Source organism: Salvia splendens, chromosome 14 (genome assembly GCF_004379255.2).
Source record: "Salvia splendens isolate huo1 chromosome 14, SspV2, whole genome shotgun sequence".
Taxonomy (NCBI): domain Eukaryota; kingdom Viridiplantae; phylum Streptophyta; class Magnoliopsida; order Lamiales; family Lamiaceae; genus Salvia; species Salvia splendens.
The window spans coordinates 3,221,086-3,243,063 of NC_056045.1; the positions used below are offsets into that span (position 1 = coordinate 3,221,086).

Below are 21,978 nucleotides of genomic sequence, written 5' to 3' on the forward strand. Positions count from 1 at the left end.
TTTGCCGGATAGAATGATACTCTGAGTTGATAAAATGATACTCTGAATTTCGCCAAGTATCACGTAAAATGATAAAATGATAGGTTTATTGCATAGAATGATAGTTTTGCCGGATAGAATGATACTCTGAGTTGATAAAATGATACTTTTGACTGACTGATAAAATGATAAAATGATAGGTTTATTGCATAGAATGATAGTTTTGCCGGATAGAATGATACTCTGAGTTGATAAAATGATACTCTGAATGATAAAATGATACTCTGAATTTCGTCAAATATCACGTAAAATGATAAAATGATAGGTTTATTGCATAGAATGATAGTTTTGCCGGATAGAATGATACTCTGAGTTGATAAAATGATACTCTTGACTGATAAAATGATACTCTGAATTTCGCCAAATATCACGTAAAATGATAAAATAATAAAATAATAGCTTTGCCGGATAGAATGATACTTTCAGCCGATAGAATGATAGTTTTGCCGGGTAGAATGATACTTTCAGCCGATAGAATGATAGGTATTTTTTGTGTATAAAATAACATTTTTGTTTAATAAAATGATACTTTTACCTTATAAAATGATAATCTAAGCGGAGAAGATGACAGTAACCTTATAAAAATGATAGTTTAGCTGAAGAAATTGCATATAAGCTGATAAAATGATACTTTAACGTGACAAAATGACATAAAACTGATAAAATGATAGTTTTTCCGGATAGAATGATACTTTCAGCCGATAGAATGATAGTTTTGTCAGGTAGGATGATACTTTCAGCAGATAGAATGATGAGTATTTTTGGTGTATAAAATGACATTTTTGTTTAATAAAATGATACTTTTACCTGATAAAATGATAATCTAAGCGGATAAAATGACAGTAACCTTATAAAAATGATAGTTTAGCTGAAGAAATTGCATATAAGCTGATAAAATGATACTTTAACGTGACAAAATGACATAAAACTGATAAAATGATAGTTTTTCCGGATAGAATGATACTTTCAGCCGATAAAATGATACTCTGAATGATAAAATGATACTCTGAATTTCGCCAAATATCACGTAAAATGATAAAATGATAGGTTTATTGCATAGAATGATAGTTTTGCCGGATAGAATGATACTCTAAGTTGATGAAATGATACTCTGAATGATAAAATGATACTCTGAATTTCGCCAAATATCACGTAAAATGATAAAACGATAGGTTTATTGCATAGAATGATAGTTTTGCCGGATAGAATGATACTCTGAGTTGATAAAATGATACTCTTGACTGATAAAATGATACTCTGAATTTTGCCAAATATCACGTAAAATGATAAAATGATAAAATGATAGTTTTACCGGATAGAATGATACTTTCAGCCGATAGAATGATAGTTTTGCCGGGTAGAATGATACTTTCAGCCGATAGAATGATAGGTATTTTTTGTGTATAAAATGACATTTTTGTTTAATAAAATGATACTTTTACCTTATAAAATGATAATCTAAGCGGATAAAATGACAGTAACCTTATAAAAATGATAGTTTAGCTGAAGAAATTGCATATAAGTTGATAAAATGATACTTTAACGTGACAAAATGACTTAAAACTGATAAAATGATAGTTTTTCCGGATAGAATGATACTCTGAGTTGATACAATGATGCTTTTGACTGACTGATAAAATGATAAAATGATATATGTTAGGTTTATTGCATAGAATGATAGTCTTCCCGGATAGAATGATACTCTGGGTTGATAAAATGATACTTTTGACTGACTGATAAAATGATAAAATGAGCGAAATTTGGATACGTAAATTTTATCATGAGCGAAATGACATATTTACCCCTCCGCCTTTTTTTTATGAAGTAAATCTAAGTTTTAATCTAGATATATATATATATATAGGTTAGTGATCAAGATATAACTAATCTTAAGTGTATAACTAGAGAACAAATCTTAGCCACACATCTTAATGGAACAAATATTATTTATTTTAATAATACAAAATAGGCCAAGGGCATTTTTGAAAATTACATTATGAAATTTAAATATGAAATTATGTAGCCCAATTTAGCAACGAGTCGGAGAAGTGTGACAAGGCCAAGGCCGCCAGCTCCTCCGCCGACCTCCTCGGTGCCGCCTCCGAGTACGGCAAGCTCGACTCTACCCAGGGCGTCGGCAAGTACGTCGACCAAGCCGAGGGCTATCTCCGCCAGTACGGCGCCCCCAAATCCACCCCGCCGCCGCTGAAGACAAACCCGCGGCCGAGACCAAAATTCCTTCGGGCGGCGACGTGAAGAAGCCGGAGGAGAGCGGCGAAGTTGGGGACTACGCGAAGAAGGTGGAGGAGCTGCTCGGCGCACCCGGCGTTGAGCTCGTTTCAGCTGCCGATCAGGTTGATGCCGGGCTCGTCTATGAGGTGGTCGAGGAGGGTGAAGTTGAAGTCGCCCGGGACGGAGAAGACTTCCGTCGTGCCAGGTGTCAACCTAGAGTCCCGGATGACGGGGCGGCGGGGCAAATCACGTTGCTCGAATTCATTTTTGAGCTGTTTGTGATTGGTTTGGAGGTAGAAAGGTTGCAGAGTTGAAGGGTGGATTTATAGGGGGAAGCTTTGGTGGAAGTGAATAAACACTATGGGCAGTGTGTGAGGAGAAGATGCAGTGTGGAATTTAGTGTTTACGGTATTGTTTGTCGCCAATGTTGGAAATATTTATGTTTGTTTACAACTTATTGGGTGAATAATGTTATTTTTACAAAAAATGATTATGTCATGTTTAATATAGCTAATTGTCACAAATATGGTACGTAGTCCTAATTTAAGTTGGATGATATTATCCACAATCATAGTTATTTTCTCCCAAAAAATCCCAAATGTAACGGATTAGTTGGGCAGCAGCAACCTTTTAAAATAAAAAGGGCCGAATTTTGTTTTGTGTATCATTTTCTTAGCCAATTTTTTTTCCAGGTGCAAAATTTTTTAACACAGTTAATTGTATTGTTAAGACATTGGCATGATTTTACTTCACTCTTGTTAACAAAACACATCACTATTAGCATGATTTTACTTCACTCTTGTTTACAAAACACATCACTCTTAGCATGATTTTACTTCTCGCTTGTTAACAAAACACATCACTTTTAGCTTGATTTTACTTCACTTTTGTTTACAAAACACATCACTCTTAGCATGATTTTACTTCACTCTTGTTTACAAAATACATCACTCTTAGCATGATTTTACTTCACTCTTGTTTACAAAACACATCACTCTTGGCACGATTTTACTTCACTCTTGTTTACAAAACACATCACTCTTGGCACGATTTTACTTCACTCTTGTTTACAAAACACATCACTCTTGGCACGATTTTACTTCACTCTTGTTTACAAAACACATCACTCTTAGCACGATTTTACTTCACTCTTGTTTACAAAACACATCACTCTTAGCACGATTTTAATTCACTCTTGTTTACAAAACACATCACTCTTATTATGATTTTACTTCACTGTTGTTTACAAACTCTTAGTATTATTTTACTTCACTGTTGTTTACAAAACACATCACTCTTAAGCATGATTTTACTTCACTTTTGTTTACAAAACACATCACTCTTAAGCATGATTTTACTTCACTTTTGTTTACAAAACACATCACTATAGAACTACACAGAAATTACAAATAATAATTTTCAGTCCCAAAATTCTACTCAAGCTATTAGTGTGGTGCACCTAAAACACAATTAACATAAGAAGGCTATCGTACGACGAAGGAGAAACAAGGAAAACAAATTGATTAGTTTCAAAATTATTGTTTCATGAATTCTGACTTACTGAAAGTTCCAATAATCATTTTCAAAATTCCCTACAGGAGAAGTCATTAATGTCGGGATGAATACATCTCATCCAATTCAACTAAAACCTCGCGAGTTCGAAGTGTTCACAGTTGCAGCTGTGAGGCAACTGGCAAATGGTGCTGCATTCGCACCAATAGGTCTCGTCAAAATGTTCAATTCAGGCAGAGCAATAAAACAACTGGTAATACATTTACACAGAGCCAATTCAACCAACATATCTCTCGTCTCCCCTCTCACCTACTCCGATTCTTCATTGATCACGCATTCGACATCCAGCCCGATGCCTATGCAGTCGATCTCGTCGGAGTCGGTTTTGAACTCCGATTCTGTGGCCTTGCTCCTTGCTAAGAAATTGGACGGAGCGATTTGATTAATAGGGTTCCTAATCGATTGTGAGAAGGCATTCCGCCTTCGGAGAGTGATTGTGAAGGTGTTGGGAGCTCTGGCGGCGGCGTAAATGGCGGTGGTGGCCGCGAAGGAAGACCTGCAGCAGCAATTCACCGCCATTTTGTGTGATACTAATTGATTTTGGAGAAGAGGGAAGAGGATAAGAGAAGAAGAGGAGAAGATGAGACGTTGTTTCTGTCAAATGAATTGAATTGGCAATGACGACGTAACCTAATTTTTCCTGTTAATGACCATTATACCCCCGCTTGGTTATTGTGGAGTAAATTTGTAAGAGAGAGAACTAATTTCTCCTTTAAATTTTAAAATTACATGTATTAATACTAGCCCTTGATTTTCTTAATCTTGTGGCTGTTATTTGTTCTCTAGTTATTTGGTTAAGGGGTGTTTGCCATAGATCACTATATATATATATATATATATATATATATATATATATATATATAGGTTAGTGATCAAGATATAACTAATCTTAAGTGTATAACTAGAGAACAAATCTCAGCCACACATCTTAATGGAACAAATATTATTTATTTTAATAATACAAAATAAGCCAAGGGTATTTTTGAAAATTACATTATGAAATTTAAATATGAAATTATGCAGCCCAATTTAGCAACGAGTCGGAGAAGTGTGACAAGGCCAAGGCCGCCAGCTCCTCCGCCGGATAGAATAATACTCTGAGTTGATAAAATGATACTCTTGACTGATAAAATGATACTCTGAATTTCGCCAAATATCACGTAAAATGATAAAATGATAAAATGATAGTTTTACCGGATAAAATGATACTTTCAGCCGATAGAATGATAGTTTTGCTGGGTAGAATGATACTTTCAGCCGATAGAATGATAGATATTTTTTGTGTATAAAATGACATTTTTGTTTAATAAAATGATACTTTTACCTTATAAAATGATAGTCTAAGCGGATAAAATGACAGTAACCTTATAAAAATGATAGTTTAGCTGAAGAAATTGCATATAAGCTGATAAAATGATACTTTAACGTGACAAAATGACTTAAAACTGATAAAATGATAGTTTTTCCGGATAGAATGATACTCTGAGTTGATAAAATGATACTTTTGACTGACTGATAAAATGATATATGTTAGGTTTATTGCATAGAATGATAGTTTTCCCGGATAGAATGATACTCTGGGTTGATAAAATGATACTTTTGACTGACTGATAAAATGATAAAATGAGCGAAATTTGGATACGTAAATTTTATCATGAGCGAAATGACATATTTACCCTCCGCCTTTTTTTTATGAAGTAAATCTAAGTTTTAATCTAGACCGCGTGATTTTAAAAATGTGTGGTCCAAATTTAGTTATAGGGTTATTACGGAAATTGGGGTTTTCATTATAACGCACCCCTATATATATATATATATATATATATATATATATATATATATATATATATATATATATATATATATATATATATATATATATCATGCACGTACTTTGATAAATTCATTTTAAACTTAGTGTAATTATTAATTAATATAGCCATTTAGTATATAATGGTTGCGCGATCCTTAAAAATTACTATATGATTTAATAAAAATCATTAATTATACTTTCCAACTTCTAATTTGATGTTTATTTTTTAAACTTTGCCTAGTACTCGTAATGTTTGTTTGTTTGTGCTCGAAATATTTGCCAGAGTTGCAAATGAATTAATAGGGGTGGTGCTCTATGCGAAATCTTAAATTTGACCTTTTTATCAATAATAAGAAAAAATAAATATATAGTACTATCACTTAAATTATTAATTTTCCAAATTACATCCATAAAATAAAATCAAATATTGAGTATGAATTGAGCTGAAACTTGAAAATAAGGATTGAACAGTTTCAGAGATAGTCTCCGTCTCCGAGATTGAATGTGGTATAAGCTTACACCACCTGTAACTACATCAACATTCTTCTAGCCTCTCAGCAAACAGCCATGACTCCTCCTCCTTAATCATATTGTCAATATCCATACTCGAAGATGGAATTGTATAGTTTAAATTAGAAGCTTTGATTTTAGTCATATATTGCCAAATTCTACAAATTTCACTGATGATTGGCGAATTTTTGATGGTAATAAATGCAGGTAATAAATATAGATCACGACACAGAAAGTTACGTGGTTCGATTTACTGAGGTAAATCTACGTCCACGGGAAGAAAGGAGGGCAAATTTGTATTGCTTGATCTGGATTACAGCTTACAATACTGACTTGCTATATGAGATTCGATCTCTAGAGAGCTTAACCCTTGTCTATCTGATCTAAGTTCTATTTATACATTTGAACCAAGATCGTGGCTTGCAGGTTGACAACTGCTTCATACCACTAGATAGATCGTGGGTGTAGTGGAGGTCGTGGAGGTCCTGCATGGGTCCACTATCTCCTTGTTCGGTCGAATACTGAGACCGAACTGCTGAACTTTGCCGATCAGCTTTTGCCGATCTGAGAGTAGAGCTTGATTGGTTCTTTTGCCGATCTGAGAGTAGAGCTTGATTGGTTGGCTTTTACCGAGCTGTAGGCTGCGACCGAACTCTTTGGTTGTGCCGAACCGAACTGAACTCTTTGGTCGTGCCGAACTGATACTCTTTCTTGGGTTTTGGGCTAATGGGCCGTCACTGCTATTGGGCTCGCCATTAGGGTTTAGTTGTTTAGTTCGTACCCCATCACTACCCCCCCGAAAAGCGAAGTGAATCACTTCGGCATTTTGGATGAGTGTAAGGGGGAGGCTGACGTCAGGGGACGTGCCATGCGCGTGTCTGCATTAAATGCGATAGCAAATCCGGCCGTTGAATCCAGAAAAGGGGGATTTGAAACGGCGCTACGGATTTGAAATGCCTCTGTGAATCTGATAAATATTACCATTTTCCATCATTGGAACACTTTTGCTATTGTTTCTTCTGCATTCTCTCTCTTTTGCGCAAAATTTCCTTCCGCTCCTTCAAGAATTTCTTCAGAACTTCTTCAGACTTTCAAAGAGTAAGAATCATGTCTTCTTCTTCTTCTTCTAAGTCAGGTAGCGGTAGGAAAGGGGGTAAGGGATCTTCTAGCCGGAAAGAGTCCGGGGAGAAGACCGTAGAATACTTTCACAGCATCTTGAGTAAGGACACTGTGATGTCCCTACACGGAAAATATCTTCTTCCCGGGGGGAAGGTGGTGATTCCCGACGACGATCATAGGGCTAACTCGCCGCCGGAGGGTTATGCCACCGTTTACGAAGCCTGCTTAGAATGCGGGCTTCGTTTCCCTCTTCCCCCACCTTTTGTAGAGCTTCTTGATTTTTTCCAACTCCCTTTAGGTCAGGTGACTCCGAATTCTTGGAGGCACTTATCGGCCTTTGCTGCCGAACTGCGTAGGCTAGATAAGGATCTGTCTCTGAGGGCAATCCTTAATTTCTTCCAGTTTAAGAGGAAGGGATCTTGGTTTTACTTGATCCCTTTACAGCCCTTTAGAGCCTTTTGTAAAACCAAATGGCCGAAATGGCAAAATCGTTTCTTTTTTTATAATAGGACTTCGGCTTCGGACTTTTCCTGGAGAGGGCCGAAGTCCGTTATTCCTCATCCTCGGGTAGAACCGTTGGACGAGCTCGAGGCCGAGCTCAATAAGATTCCCATGATTAGGAAGCAGTACTTGGAGTCTGAGCTCCTCCTCCTTAATCATATTGTCAATATCCATACTCGAAGATGGAATTGTATAGTTTAAATTAGAAGCTTTGATTTTAGTCATATATTGCCAAATTCTACAAATTTCACCTTTTCATTTTTGCTAAACACTACAAATCTATGAAATCTGTACCTTTTCATTTCTTATCATGTATTGTCGCATTGCACAAGGATATTTTATTTTTGACTAACCAATTTGGATAACTAAATTTATAAATAAAACTCCATGCCTTGAAGAAATCTGGAAAATTTTCTCACCTCGTAATATCCATGTCTCCAACCTTTGACCAAATTAACGAATAATTTGAGTAAACCTTCCAAAAATAATCTATGTTCAAGTATATCATTTAAAGTTCCTATCACATACTAATCCCTAAACTATACCAAAAATTTATACTTTCATCTTAACATTTTCAATAATTGCAAATTAGCCACTAATTAATGCTTCCTCCGACCCTAGCTAGTTGAATGAGACGTTTCTTTTCTTTCCAGCACGAGATTTTTAGAAATTAGAATTTTGCTTTCCAGCACGAGATTTTTAGAAATTAGAATTTTGTGAGTTAAGTGGAAAATAAATTAAGAGAGGGAATGCCCAAAAAAAATTAAGAGAGGGAATGCACGAGATATAGTTGGAGGGCATTAGCAAGAAAAGCGCTCATCTTTGCGAACATCGTGTGCTAGAGAGTTCTGCAAGCATGAGGAATCTCTCGGCCATTTATCCTAATTAAGTGCTCGAGCACCAAGCAATGCTCGCCGTTTTCGCTCTAAATTGCAAAGTTTTGGCGGAATCTTCTTCACTAATTAAGTACAAACCTCCTACAATAAATATGAGTTCTATTTTCAACTCCTCTACATACTTATCTCCATTTAGGTCAAGGAAATTGTAATAAATATTTATTCGTATTATGATAGCAAGGCAAAAAGTAACTGCTCGTGTAATTAATCTAGCTCCAACCTTTTTCCATAAAATAAATACTCTTTGTGGAGTAATTAACATGTCAGTAGCCTTAGTCCAGTGAACCTTAATTTACAGAATCAAGACTAGAGACAGATAACTCACCTCACCAACTATATGGAGTACTCCACTTATGTTGTTCAGACATGAGAGAAAGAGAGAGATAGAGATAGAAAAGGGATGGCATAAAGGTGGTGAAAACTTTATCTGCATCTGCAATAATCCCTGCTGTTTGTTGCTGGAGTTAGTTATGCCTTGGAAAGGAGCTACTTAAGGCCACTGCACGTGTAACCCCAGGCCACAACCCAATATTCATGTCTCTCACCAACATTTTTTCAAATTAATTACAGTCTAACTACTATTGTTAAGCCCATACCCCTCTCTTCATCTCCACTTCCATCAATTATACATATTCACTACATATTTAATGATACTACTAATCAATTAATTCTACACACACTACAACTCATGTATTTTTAAATCAGTATTTCATGTAGTTAATAAAGCACGAAATGAAAAGGGAATGAGGAAGAACTAAGAGGAGATAGAGATTGTAAATTTGTAATGTAACAAGATTTGATATATGAAAATGTAGCACAAAGGAATCCATGAAATTAAAGCTGCATGCTTTGTAACTAACCATGAATTCAAGATTAAAAAAAACACTAAACCAAGAAAAATGAATTGCAAGGATGGTTTTCAAAATGGAGGGCGACCTGTGGCCCAATAGGCCTCCGGCTGCATTTGCACCGGATTCAGCAGATTCTGAGGGTTTCCTTGGAACAAATTCTCCGCCGCCGCCGCGCTCGGATCGGGCATCATCGGCGGCGGCGGTGGGGGCTGCGGGGCATCCTCGTCTTCGAGCGGGAGGCGCTCGTAGGCGGCGTTGCCAAAGGAGGCGGCCATGATGACGACGGGGCCGGAGGCGATGAGGGGGCCGACGACTGTGCCGCCGACAACCTGGCCCTGAGATCCGGCGAGGTAGATGGCGAGGGCGGAGGCAGCGGGGGGGGCCGGGGGAGGGAGGAAGGAGCCGGAGAGGGAGAGGATCTCGAAGCGGCCGTGGAGGGTGAGGACGGAGGTCGGGGCGGCGGGCTGGCGGAGGGTGACGTTGGTGACGGTGCCGCCGCCGCTGAGGACGCAGACGCCCCTCTGCCGCCGCGTGGCGAAGGCGGAGATGCTCTCCTGGACGTCGCAGCCGCTCGCGATCTCCATCACGTGGGACCGCAGCGCGTTGGCGCTGTCCCGCGTGATGATGATGGGCGGCTTCGGCTTGTTCTTCGACCCTGCGGGGCGGCCGCGCGGGCGCCGCGCGGCCTCCCCGTCAGCGCCCGCGCCGTAGCTCTCGTCGCGGTCGCGCTTTAGGCTCGGGGAATTGTTATCATTCTCGTTGTTGTTGTTGTCGTCGTCGTTGTTTTCGGGATTGAGAAGGTGGGGCTGGAATTGGTGGTGGTGGAGCTGGAGATCTCGGGAGTGGAACGGCGGCGGGAGAGGGCGGCCGTGAACAAGCTGATCCATTGTTTATTTTGAATAATTACTTCACTCTCTATCAATCTCTCTAAAAAAAACACGAAATTTGACGAATTGAAGTAGAGATTTGAGGAACAAGTGTATACAACCTTGAGCAATATCTCTACATCCGCGTATGATTATGATTTTTGGTCGTCTTCTGCTAGAAGGAGTTTGCAATTAATGTTACTCGGTTGCTAATTTTAGAGAGAGAGAGAGAGAGGGGGTTAGGGTTAGGTCAAAGAGGGAGGGAGGAATGATGGTGGTGGCGCGGTGAGAGGAAGGGGAGAGAAGGGATTAGCGTGCGCATGGGCGGTGGTGATGGGCCCCACCAGTCTCCCTCTTCTTCAGCACACAATTTGCGAACCTGCATTTACACTTTTAACTGCCACACTCAAACTCTTTTTATTCTTGGGATAATCTCAATTATTACTATCTTGTTTGCTTTGTGATGGCTGGCGGATCCAAAACATAATTTTAACAACATCGATACCATTCGATAGACGAATAACGGGACAGTGAATGTTTTTATTGAAGTTTGCGGTATAGGTTTTAAAAAATATTAAACGATGTTGTTTTTTGTCGTGTTATTAAAAAAATCATGGAGACGATCGTAGCATTTCTAGATCTGTCGATGCATATCCTACTACTCTCTCTGTCTTATCACAATCTAAAACGAGGAAGTTTATATATATGGAGTTATTGAGTGCATTAAAGTATATACAAAATTGTAATTAATTTAGATAAATTCTATTCTAAATATGAAAATAGGACAAAAAGTTACACATCTTAAATAAGACTAGAGAAGTGGTAAATTAAACTTGCACAAAATTGTATGTTAAACAGTTATATATACGGGTTGGGATTTACTCATATATTGAAAATAATAACTTTAATCCGAATTTAGTATTTGAATTTCATCATATTTGAATACTGATCTTGACTGATAATCTCACATAAGAACCAAATTCTGATTTAGAACTGTGAGCAAAACATACTCAATTCACAACCAAGAATCTTCGTGGTTTTCAACTGTAGGCAAAGTAGAGCAATTTCATAGTAATTGTATTTGCTACATGTAAAACCCTTTATTTTAATTTATGTTTTGTTTTCCATACAATAGAAATAGAAATATTTTATTAGTTCACTTTCAATTATTTTCCAAACTTTATTAATTAAGGGTAATTGATTACTGACTTTAAACAAGTTCCCTACAAACATGAAAATGTCAAAATCCTATAGCCGAATATTCGAATTAATTAATTGAAGGCCATGATTCATGTCCTAATCAGTAAAATACGACGTTGATCGAAAAACATAAAGAGCAAAAGCAGCAATATTATAAATTTATAATCTATTCCTCATTTCATCTCTTCATTTTTTTCAATGCTATAACAATTTTTGTTTCCATTTTTTTTTGTGAAGATTATAGGACAAGACCCCCTATTTTGTCGCTTTATGATTATTCATGATATATACCATGTCCGATGATTGAGAAGAAAATGGTCGATGAACGTGATCAACAACTCCCTCTAATTATTGAATGGCTTTCTATATTTTATCGGATAGGATCCCCTGCTGTGCTCAAATGCACAGCAGGGTGCTGTGCCTCTCCCATGTAAATAAAATAATCAAATAAATAAATTAAATAAAATAAATAAATAAATTATTATTTTAATTGTATGTGAGAAGCACAGCACCCTGCTGTGCTCTTTGAGCACAGCAGGGGATCCTATCCCATATTTTATACATATACATGTCATTCAATCAAATCAAGAAAATCGAGGTGTAAAATAATCATATGAGTATTTGAATTGGGTCATCTCTTGTAACCAAGCATTTTACAAAAGACAGGCCAAAGTTTTGGGTGTTAAAGATGATGTTGAAATGTGACACATAATTAAATCATGATTCTTCAAAAATTATTCGTCGTTTTTGACAATGCCGTCCTCGTCAATTTTACTCAATCGCTTATATTATACTCCATGTAATAAATTAAATATGTTACATGCATAGATTAAAATAGTTGTGATGTTTACATTAATCTAGTGATAAATTAAAAATATTATATGTAGTATAGCTTAAAATATTTGTGACGTTTATTAAAGTCTCAGTTTTCAGGTTAGGTTCAGTTATTAATTTGTTGTGTTTGAATCAAATTGATAACTAAATTTTAATTTTTTAAATGATTAAGGTTTTAATTTGATTTTCTTAATGATTTTATATATATATATCGATAAAAAGACCACGTATGCTTTCCAATTATTTATAAATTTTATTTTATAAGTTTCCATGAAGTATTATTCTACTACCACTATGTTATAATATACGATGTTTTTTGTTGATATACTAGCATGTGATATTATTGAAGTACGTATATAGAAACATCTTACTTACTATATATTTTACTACTAAGTGTACATTTTTGTGGTGCACCCTACCAAGCTTATATTAAAATTGACATATAAAAAATCCTAGCTTTTTTTGGGGGGGGGGGGAGGGGGACAATTTCTTATAGAGTGACAAGACGTAACATAGGTGAAAATAGATTTGTTAAGCACGCAGAAATGATTCAAAAAAGAAAATAAAAAGGTCACAAAGTTGTATGCATTCAAGAACAAGAAGAAAGAAGACGACATGTTTATGGGGAATTGGAAGAAAACAAGTGCTTCTGTTCATTGCAGACCGTGTCTAAAGGGCGACTCTTTTGTTTTTAAATCACTCAAATTCGACTTTTCATTCATTATTATATTTAATATTTATACTCACTTCCTTCAATAGAATAATAGAGAATATTTTTATAACTAACACTTTCATTAGCTAAGATATGTCTAACTAACAATACTCTTATTTTGCATTTTACTTTGTAAATATATTGAAATGGAGAGGTTCTAATGAAAACTCTTTTTTATTATGAGAATAGAGAATATTTTAAGTCCTTCTATCTTTAAAATTGTCAGTAATTAATACTCCTAGATGTTATTTGCTCATAAAAAGTGATTTAATTTTAGTCAACATATTCATTTAATGAGAGACCTCCATTCATTCTAGAAAAAAAAATCAATTTTACTAGCTAATTTTTTCTTTTAGGATGTGTTTGGAAATATGGAATTAATTGGAGCTATGGAATTGGAATTGGAGGCTTCAATTTCAATTTCATTGTTTAGTATCACAAAAATGTATAGAATTGGAATTGAATTATAATTCCAAATTTTACAATTCCATGATTTGAATTCCATATCAAAAAGTAGAAAAGTGGAATTACAAATAATTATAAAATTAGATAGCTTCACTACCCACTACACACATTTCACACACAACACACACTACATGCAATTCACACACTACACAAATTTCACACACTACACACATTTCACACACTACACATTTCAGTTTTCACACACTACACAAATTTCACACATTTCCCGCATTACATACATTTCACACACTACACACATTTCACACACTGCACAAATTTCACACACTACACAAATTTCACACATTTCCCGCATTACACACATTTCACACACTACACAAAATACACACGCTACATACACTATACACAAAATACACATACTACACACATTACACACAAAATACACACACGACACAAATTTTACACAAAATACACACACTATGCACACTATACCTAAAATATACACACTATTCACAAACCAAAATTTTGAATTTGGTTCAGTTTAAACTTTTGAAAATTTTCAATTTTTTGTTTCAGATCGGAAAAAAAAAATCTAAAACTGAAAAAAAAAAACAAACATTGGATGCTTGAAATGTGTCAAATATGTGTAAAGTGTGAAAGTGTGTAAAATTTATGTAGTGTGTGTTGTGTGTGAAATTTGTGTAGTGTGTGTAGTGCGGGAAATGTGTGAAATTTGTGTAGTGTGAAGTGTGAGAAATGTGTGTAGTGTGTGAAATGTGTGTTTTGTGTGTGAAATGTGTGTAGTGTGTGAAATTTGTGAAATATGTGTAGTGTATGAAATGTGTGTATTATGTGTGTATAGTATGTGTATTTTGTGTGAAGTGTGTGTGAGTGTGTATTTTGTTTATAGTGTGTGTACATGCACAAATTATAATTTCATATTAATTACTTCACTTTACCAAACGTAGGATTTGGAATTGAATTATAATTCAATTTTTTCCAATTCAATTTCAATTCTGTGTACCAAACTGTTTTCTTGGTTTGGAAATTAATGGATCCACCTTGAAACGAAAAACCATATTGATATTGTTTGAATTCTGTGGGTGCAAGTAAATATTATTGCTATCTAAAAAATTAGTACTCACTCCGTCCCATTAAACATGCAACATTTGAGAATCGATACGAGTTATTTTTATGTAGTTTTGTTTTATGAGTTGATGAAGAGAGAGTAAAGTAAGAGAGATGAAAAAATAGAGATAGAGATGTTTCTATTTTATGAAATGTTTCATTTAAAAAAATTCATTTTTAATGAGACAGAAAGAATACTAGAATAGTATCTAACTTAAAGTTTCATAAAGATAAAAAAAAAGCATCATAGTTTGTTAGGGATGACACTGAATTTTATACAACAAATTGTTGGAGTTTTCCATCTCATGAGTCACTCACCCACCTTTTTTTGTTGATATGCCATTAATTGTGTACATAAATGCCACATAGACATGTGCATAAATGCATATATAGACATGTTTGTATTCATTACAATATTAGTAGTATTTAAAAAAAATTAAGATGCCACCTACATCGGTTTAGTGATAAATGGTATGGAAATTATAATCGTTTTATTACTTAATTCATTGATTCTATTGCAATTGGTGTAGTATTATTTTGTGTTTGTAAGAGTAAGAAATCGTGATATATGTTGTTATGCGTTTTAAAAAATTAGCTATCGTATAATATCTAACCATTCTGTCGTTAATCACGAGCATGAGATTAATGATTAAGAGAATGTGTTTCTCTACTAATATTAGTTCTTTATATGCTTTCTTTTCATCTATCTATACTACATATCTTTTGTAATCAACCAAACTTTTGGACATGTTTTGTACATATAAAAAACTACTAATTTGAAAGTAGTATGTAGAATGCACTTAATTCTACAAAGAAGACGATTATAATTTAATCGCTAAGATATTCAAGCGTTAACACCACATAGGGTGGATGTGGAAATTTATATTAGTAGAAACTATCATTAAATTTTAAGATAATAATAATTTTAATATGTTTTTTTATGATAAGGACTTTTGCACAATAATTCACATGAAGTACTCATAATCGGACAAAATTATATAATTAAAAAAGAGCTTAGTAGGGGTTTAAGCCCCAACTACAATGTGTGTGTCCCAATGACTTTGCATCCTTACCAATCGATTCCCCTTATTAATAAATTGCTATGGTTTGGGAAATCTTTTTAGTATTTCACGGTTAGGGCTAAGAGAAGGATCGAACGTCTGATTCATTGCAGGATTAATGATGGCCGGTGAAAATTGATTCTCTTTATAATAGCAGCGGCATCTAGTACCAACGATGTTTTAGGAACGGAAATTAATCTTTGTCGGCCTTTTTTGGTATTTAATGCTAAGGTTATGTGGGAATCGAATATGGATTTCATGTGGAGTTGAGGAAAGTCAGTCAACATCGATTGTCTCTATAATAGTGGCGTCACCTTATGCCAACAATGTTGGAAGAACGGAAACTGCTATGGTTTGGTGACCCTTTTCCGGTATTTCATAATAGCTAGCGGCGACACTTTATACCAACGATGTTTTAGGAACGGAAATTAATGTTTGCCGACCTTTTGGTACCCTTTTTCCGTAAAAAAAATCAAATTTACTTTCTAATTTTTGCTTTTAACTTTTTTTTGGGTTTGACAATTAATTAGGTCCACCTTCAAACAAGAAACCATATTGATATTATTGTTTTAATTATGTGAGTGCAAGCAAATATCATTGCCATTTATAAAATGTATTTAATTTCGTATTGCCATTTACAATATATACTACTACTTCCGTGTTCGAAAAATGGAAACTTTTGAACAGTAGAGTTTTAATGTACAATTAGTAAGGTAAGAGATATGAATTGATAAAGTAGGAGATAAATAGAGAAAAATAGGTAAAGTAAGAAAGATGAATAGAAAAAGTAATGAAAATATAGTGTTAGTGGATTGTGAAGTCTACTTAATTCTTAAAATAAAAGGTTTAAAATGTTTCTGTTTTCAAGAGATGGATCAAAATTTAAATAATTTCTATTTTTAAGAAATAAAGATAATAATTTTTTATATTTTCATAGGAGATAAAAAAGAAAAATAGAGCATCTTAATTTGGTAGGGATGGCACTGAATTTTATACAACATATTGTTGGAGTTTTCTAACCTCATCCTACTCACCTACCCTTATTTCTTGATTTGCCAGTAAAAACAATGATGTGACTTTGGTTTGAAGTATATACTTTGATTTCTATTTTTATCAGAGTCTCACAAGTAAATGAGTCATTTTATTTTTAATTAAAAATTACGTATTCCGTCCCTCAAGAATATACACTCTTTACTTTTTAGTCCGTTCCACAAGAATATACACTTTTCAATTTTGAAAAGTTTTTTCTCTCTAATAAGGTGGGACCTATTCTCCACTAACAATACTTAATTTACTTTTTTCTCTCTACCTCTCTCTTACTTTACCAATTTTACATTAAAACTCATGCCGACCCCAAAGTGCACATTCTTTGGGGACGGAGGGAGTAGTATTTAATTTTTTTATTCTTTTTTCACTTATTAATTTTTATATTTTATTATCTTCTAGTAGTACTTAATTTTGTAAACCCCATTTTCTTAAATTTCATACCAAAAAAACTTCTTCACTGAGATTAAGAGAATTTTATATCTTTCAACCAAACACAAATTTGAAAACCATATTTAATAAGAAAAATATCAATTTCGAACTCTTTAATCTAGAAAAGACCAATGCAGAACAAAACATTAAAGAAACCCTATAAAATAATGAACAATTTTAAATTAATGCATGCGTGGTAACAAAAACAAAATACTAGTAGTATCATTTTATGGGGCAGTCAACCAATCCTCAAGTTCGTTTAATTTAATTAATTTTCTTGTATGGAAGAAAATATATTTTTTCTTTAATACTAATTTTTTTGTCTTTTGGAGTTCATATTGGTTGCAATGGTTTTCCAAATGATTGGCTTGTGTCCCAAATGTATCTTATGTCGACATCACCATTACTTTTATACCACAAACTCAACTACACCAAAATAATAAATACTAATTATTATTATGATGATAATAATAATAATATCTTGTGTGAAGTCGGAAACTATAATAATATTAGTAATAATTAATAATATTTTATGCGAAGTTGTGATCCATATGATGATCACTCTACTCCCTTGCAAATTAACAAAATAAAATACAAATGCCTAGAAAAATATTATCAGTCTTATCCCTTCTTTTACCAAATCCAAAAGCAACATTTTATTTTTTTCCCTTAAGTTAACATCAAAGATCCAGATAATTATTAATATTTTCACACAATGTAAAATGACGAAAAAATTCATTAAATTAGCCCACTTAACAAAATAATTGTGCTAGTGACTATTTTAATAACTAATTATCGTTATACGTTCTTCTGAATTCTTTTCATTCGTCTGTATTTCTTTTTTCTCGACATAGAATTCCTTTTTTAAAAAATCCGTTCAAACATTTTTCCCATAAAAAAAATCTATTTACAGTCCACAACACGAAAATAAAAACAAGTTTTATTTTAGATACTTAGATGGTCATGTCATATGAATAACTAACAATGCAATTGCAGACATATTATTAGTGAATATGAATTTAAATCAAAATCTTTGCAAATTCTTTGATGCTAATTAAGCTTTCAAATAACTGAATAAGACATACAACTTCTGACTTCATATGGCACCCTACCTTTTTAGAAGGAAAATGATAAATAATTATAAGTTGATTAAAGCAACATTGGAGTTTGTGTAACCATCTTAAATAATTAATTAATTGTTATGCTTATCAACTACTTTAATTAACTTGATGGATTCCATTAGTTACCTTCCCCTCATTAAAAAATTTGCTTAAGTTAGCTAATCCTCGGTGGAATTGGACCACTTGAAACAACAGTATCACTTTCATGTCATACTGATTTTTACTTATAATTAAATCTTTTTCTTATTAATCAAAGTTCACGAGATAAGTCAATCGACCGGATCACCAAAAATTTCATTTATTTAATTATGTATTAAATCAGATCTGAATATATTTAATTAATCTCGAAGTAGACAAAATCCCTCAAAATATTACTACTGTGGATTTATGGTGTGGGCTCTAAACGATAAATTTAGGCGAAATTATTATATAGAGTGTTACGAATAAATCCAAAGAGGTGGCCTTATTCCGTGTGTGGAATGACGAAAAAGGCCCTGCGTTTTCAAACAAGTTGAGATTAATTAATGGCTAATTGCATCTGTAATGGGATGGTTTAATTAATTAAGAGCCGACCAAAGTTGAGGTCAGCACGTGATAAGATAGTGATCTGTTTGGAATCTATTTTAATTAATTAGTCATCTTTTTTCCACCTACTAACTTCATCAACCACTACATAAATGTCAACGCTTTACGAAAACATAATTAATTAATTAAAACTCGTTTTATTAACATAACCCAAAATAATTAAGAAGGACGATCGATATGGCTATAAGGTGTAACGATTATGATCCTCGTTCCTCCATATAATTTGGAGACTATTGCACATTTGCACATTTATCTAAGTTTATTTAGATAATAGTGAATTTGGGTACATTCTAAATCGAGTCTTATATATATGATGCACTCTATAATTATTGGTTATATACATTTGAATTACTTATTATTTTTTTGAAATACAAAAATGTAAGGCTAAAAACGATGCTTCCCACAATAATGAAATCATATCAAATATGTTGTAATTCACTTGATGTTATTTATATCGGTCTATTCTATAATGTTGTGTGTATTAGATGGTAGTAATAATTAATCTAGGGTAGATATGATCACTTTAAATTATAAATTACATACTATTTATTTTCTTTATTAGCTAATTATTGACCACATGAAGGAATGATTTATTTTGTTATGTAGACATATAGTTTTAAAGGGTCCTATTAGTATATCAATAGAAATTTAGTTGACATAATTATGTCGTTGTGTTGAATTAAATTCCGTACATTCCATTGCATCGTGTTGACATTTTTGACAAGTTAACAGAGTTCAATTTAAGGTAATTAATAATTGATCTATCTTAGTTTAGAATCTAGAAATATTTGTTGGGCGTTAGGCGATGGTTAATTCATACTAATTATTAATATTATTAACTAAAAGTAGTCTTAAAAGGATGTTTTTGAATAACTAAAAGTTGTGCACTTGACAGTTCCAAGAACATGCCAAATCATAAAGTAAACCGAACTCTATGGTTTAGATATATACTTACTAAATTAAGTGAGTATATATTTTATATAGGCAACTTCTTATATGCACACACAAATTTAAATGAGATGAAATTCCGTACATTCATAGATCTCAACACAAAAACAAAATCATGATTTTCATATTCAATCTTAATGTTACAATCTTACACACACAGATATAGTAAAAAAATGCACACAATTAATAAACGTACCCATAATGGGATGGTTTCGTACTTTTGTCATTAATTTGACTATTTTATGATGCTCTTATCATTATTCATTACTAATTTAATACTAAAATAGAGAATTAAGAATCTCCTATTATATCCTTGAGCCAAAATATATATCAAATTAATGAGTTGAACGAATCAATTACTACTATATTCTAGTGCAAGTAGAACTATTATTATCAATGTATAGTACTTAGTATATATGAACTTTAATATGCATGTCTCAAACATGGCAAAAACATTTTAAGACCATAGAATAAACTCTCACATGTGATTTTGTCTGCAATTTATAAATGAATTTATATGTATTGTATTTTTAGTTTCTATATATCAAATGTGGAGTCATTTTACAAAACGCGCCAAAATTCAAAATAACCTTATTTAATAAATTGGACCTTGATTAGACTGCCTAATTTATATGTATTGTATTTTTTGTTTCTTTATATCAATATATATCAAGTGTTCTCTATATTATTTTTCCTTTTACTTTGCTATTAAATATTATTTTTTAAAATAAGTGTTTAAAAGAAGTACTCCCTCGGTTTCATAATAGATGACACATTTGGAAATTGGCACGGGATTTTTTGTGATATTGTTTTGTGTGTTAGGTAGAGAGAAAATAATATATTTATAATATTAATGTGAGGGGGAGTTTTTTCTAAAAAATGAAATTTGACATTTTTATAGGATAAAGTAAAAAGGAAATTTTGAGATCTATTATGTGACGGAGAGAGTACAGTCTTGCATACAGTGAGACGGATGAAGTAGTAGTTTTGAACATAAAGTTAAGAAATATAGGGACACATGGTTTGGGCCTGTCCCCCCTATTTGGGTTAGAATTGAGGCAGCTGCCCATAACTAACTAGTTAAGTGTCCATTAATAATTTATTGTGGACTACTTTTTTTTTTTTAAATTCAACTTAGTTATTGATGTTTGGTTGAATATTTAATGATGATATATTATGAAAATACAGACATATAATACGTGAATTTACTCCTCTCAAATTATACGTTTTCAATTTTAATCGACCGTAACACGTGTAGTTGACCCAGTCCAATTCTGAATAAATGAGAAACATCATTTTGGACTACACATCACATTCCAATTTACTACAATAAGCCCAGTTTTCACTTTAATTCAGTGTACTGTACATCATGTCTCACTTCCAACTTTTATATTGTTCTTTTTTTTCAATTTTATAATAATTTTTTTTATAAATATTATTTTCACAAAAAGTATTTGTAGTAATTAATGGAATATAGTAGTGAGGCATAATGAGACACATAATTTTGAGACATTGTATCTCATCAGTCAAAGTTTCATTACAGCCCCTGATTTCCAAAAACAATACTTAATATTAATAGATATTATTGCTGTACCTTTATAGCCCAATTTAAACATAAATAAAGTAGTAAGAATTAATAGTGTTACTACTTTCAACATATTCCAAAAATATTTTCAATTTTCACCGTTTTTCATAAATATTCCGCCATACAAAATGATGAGTTAATTCATCTCGTCACAGTATACTTTTATAGCCACCTCAACACATACAACGTCCCTATCAATTCCGGCATCCATGTCATGCTCAATTCTCCTCAACTTCAACTCAGTTGGACAATTCAGAAAATCGTCGAAGTTAATTTTTTTTTAAAATTACAAGATAGACCATAATTTTATCAAACTTTGTGATTTATTCCCTATTTGCCCTTCAGAAAATAACCCCAAGTTATAGAGCCTATTTTAGAAATTGTCATCAAGTTTTAGCCCACAAAATAATAAGAAGCCCATATCTATGCAAAATATGAAATGCATTTTATTGCCAAAATAAAATACTAATGGAGCATTCCAATTCCAAGTAAAAACTCAAAAAATA

The 21,978-nt window shown here is 33.4% G+C and overlaps 1 protein-coding gene across 1 annotated transcript; it reads right to left on the bottom strand.

Annotated features, from left to right (window-relative positions):
* Nucleotides 1-9,448: 9,448 nt before the first annotated feature.
* Nucleotides 9,449-10,769, bottom strand: LOC121763989 (AT-hook motif nuclear-localized protein 22-like). The gene has a single exon (XM_042160078.1). It carries the CDS (start codon nt 10,418-10,420, stop codon nt 9,602-9,604), a length of 819 nt encoding a protein of 272 aa, XP_042016012.1. The 5' UTR covers nt 10,421-10,769; the 3' UTR covers nt 9,449-9,601.
* Nucleotides 10,770-21,978: the final 11,209 nt, after the last annotated feature.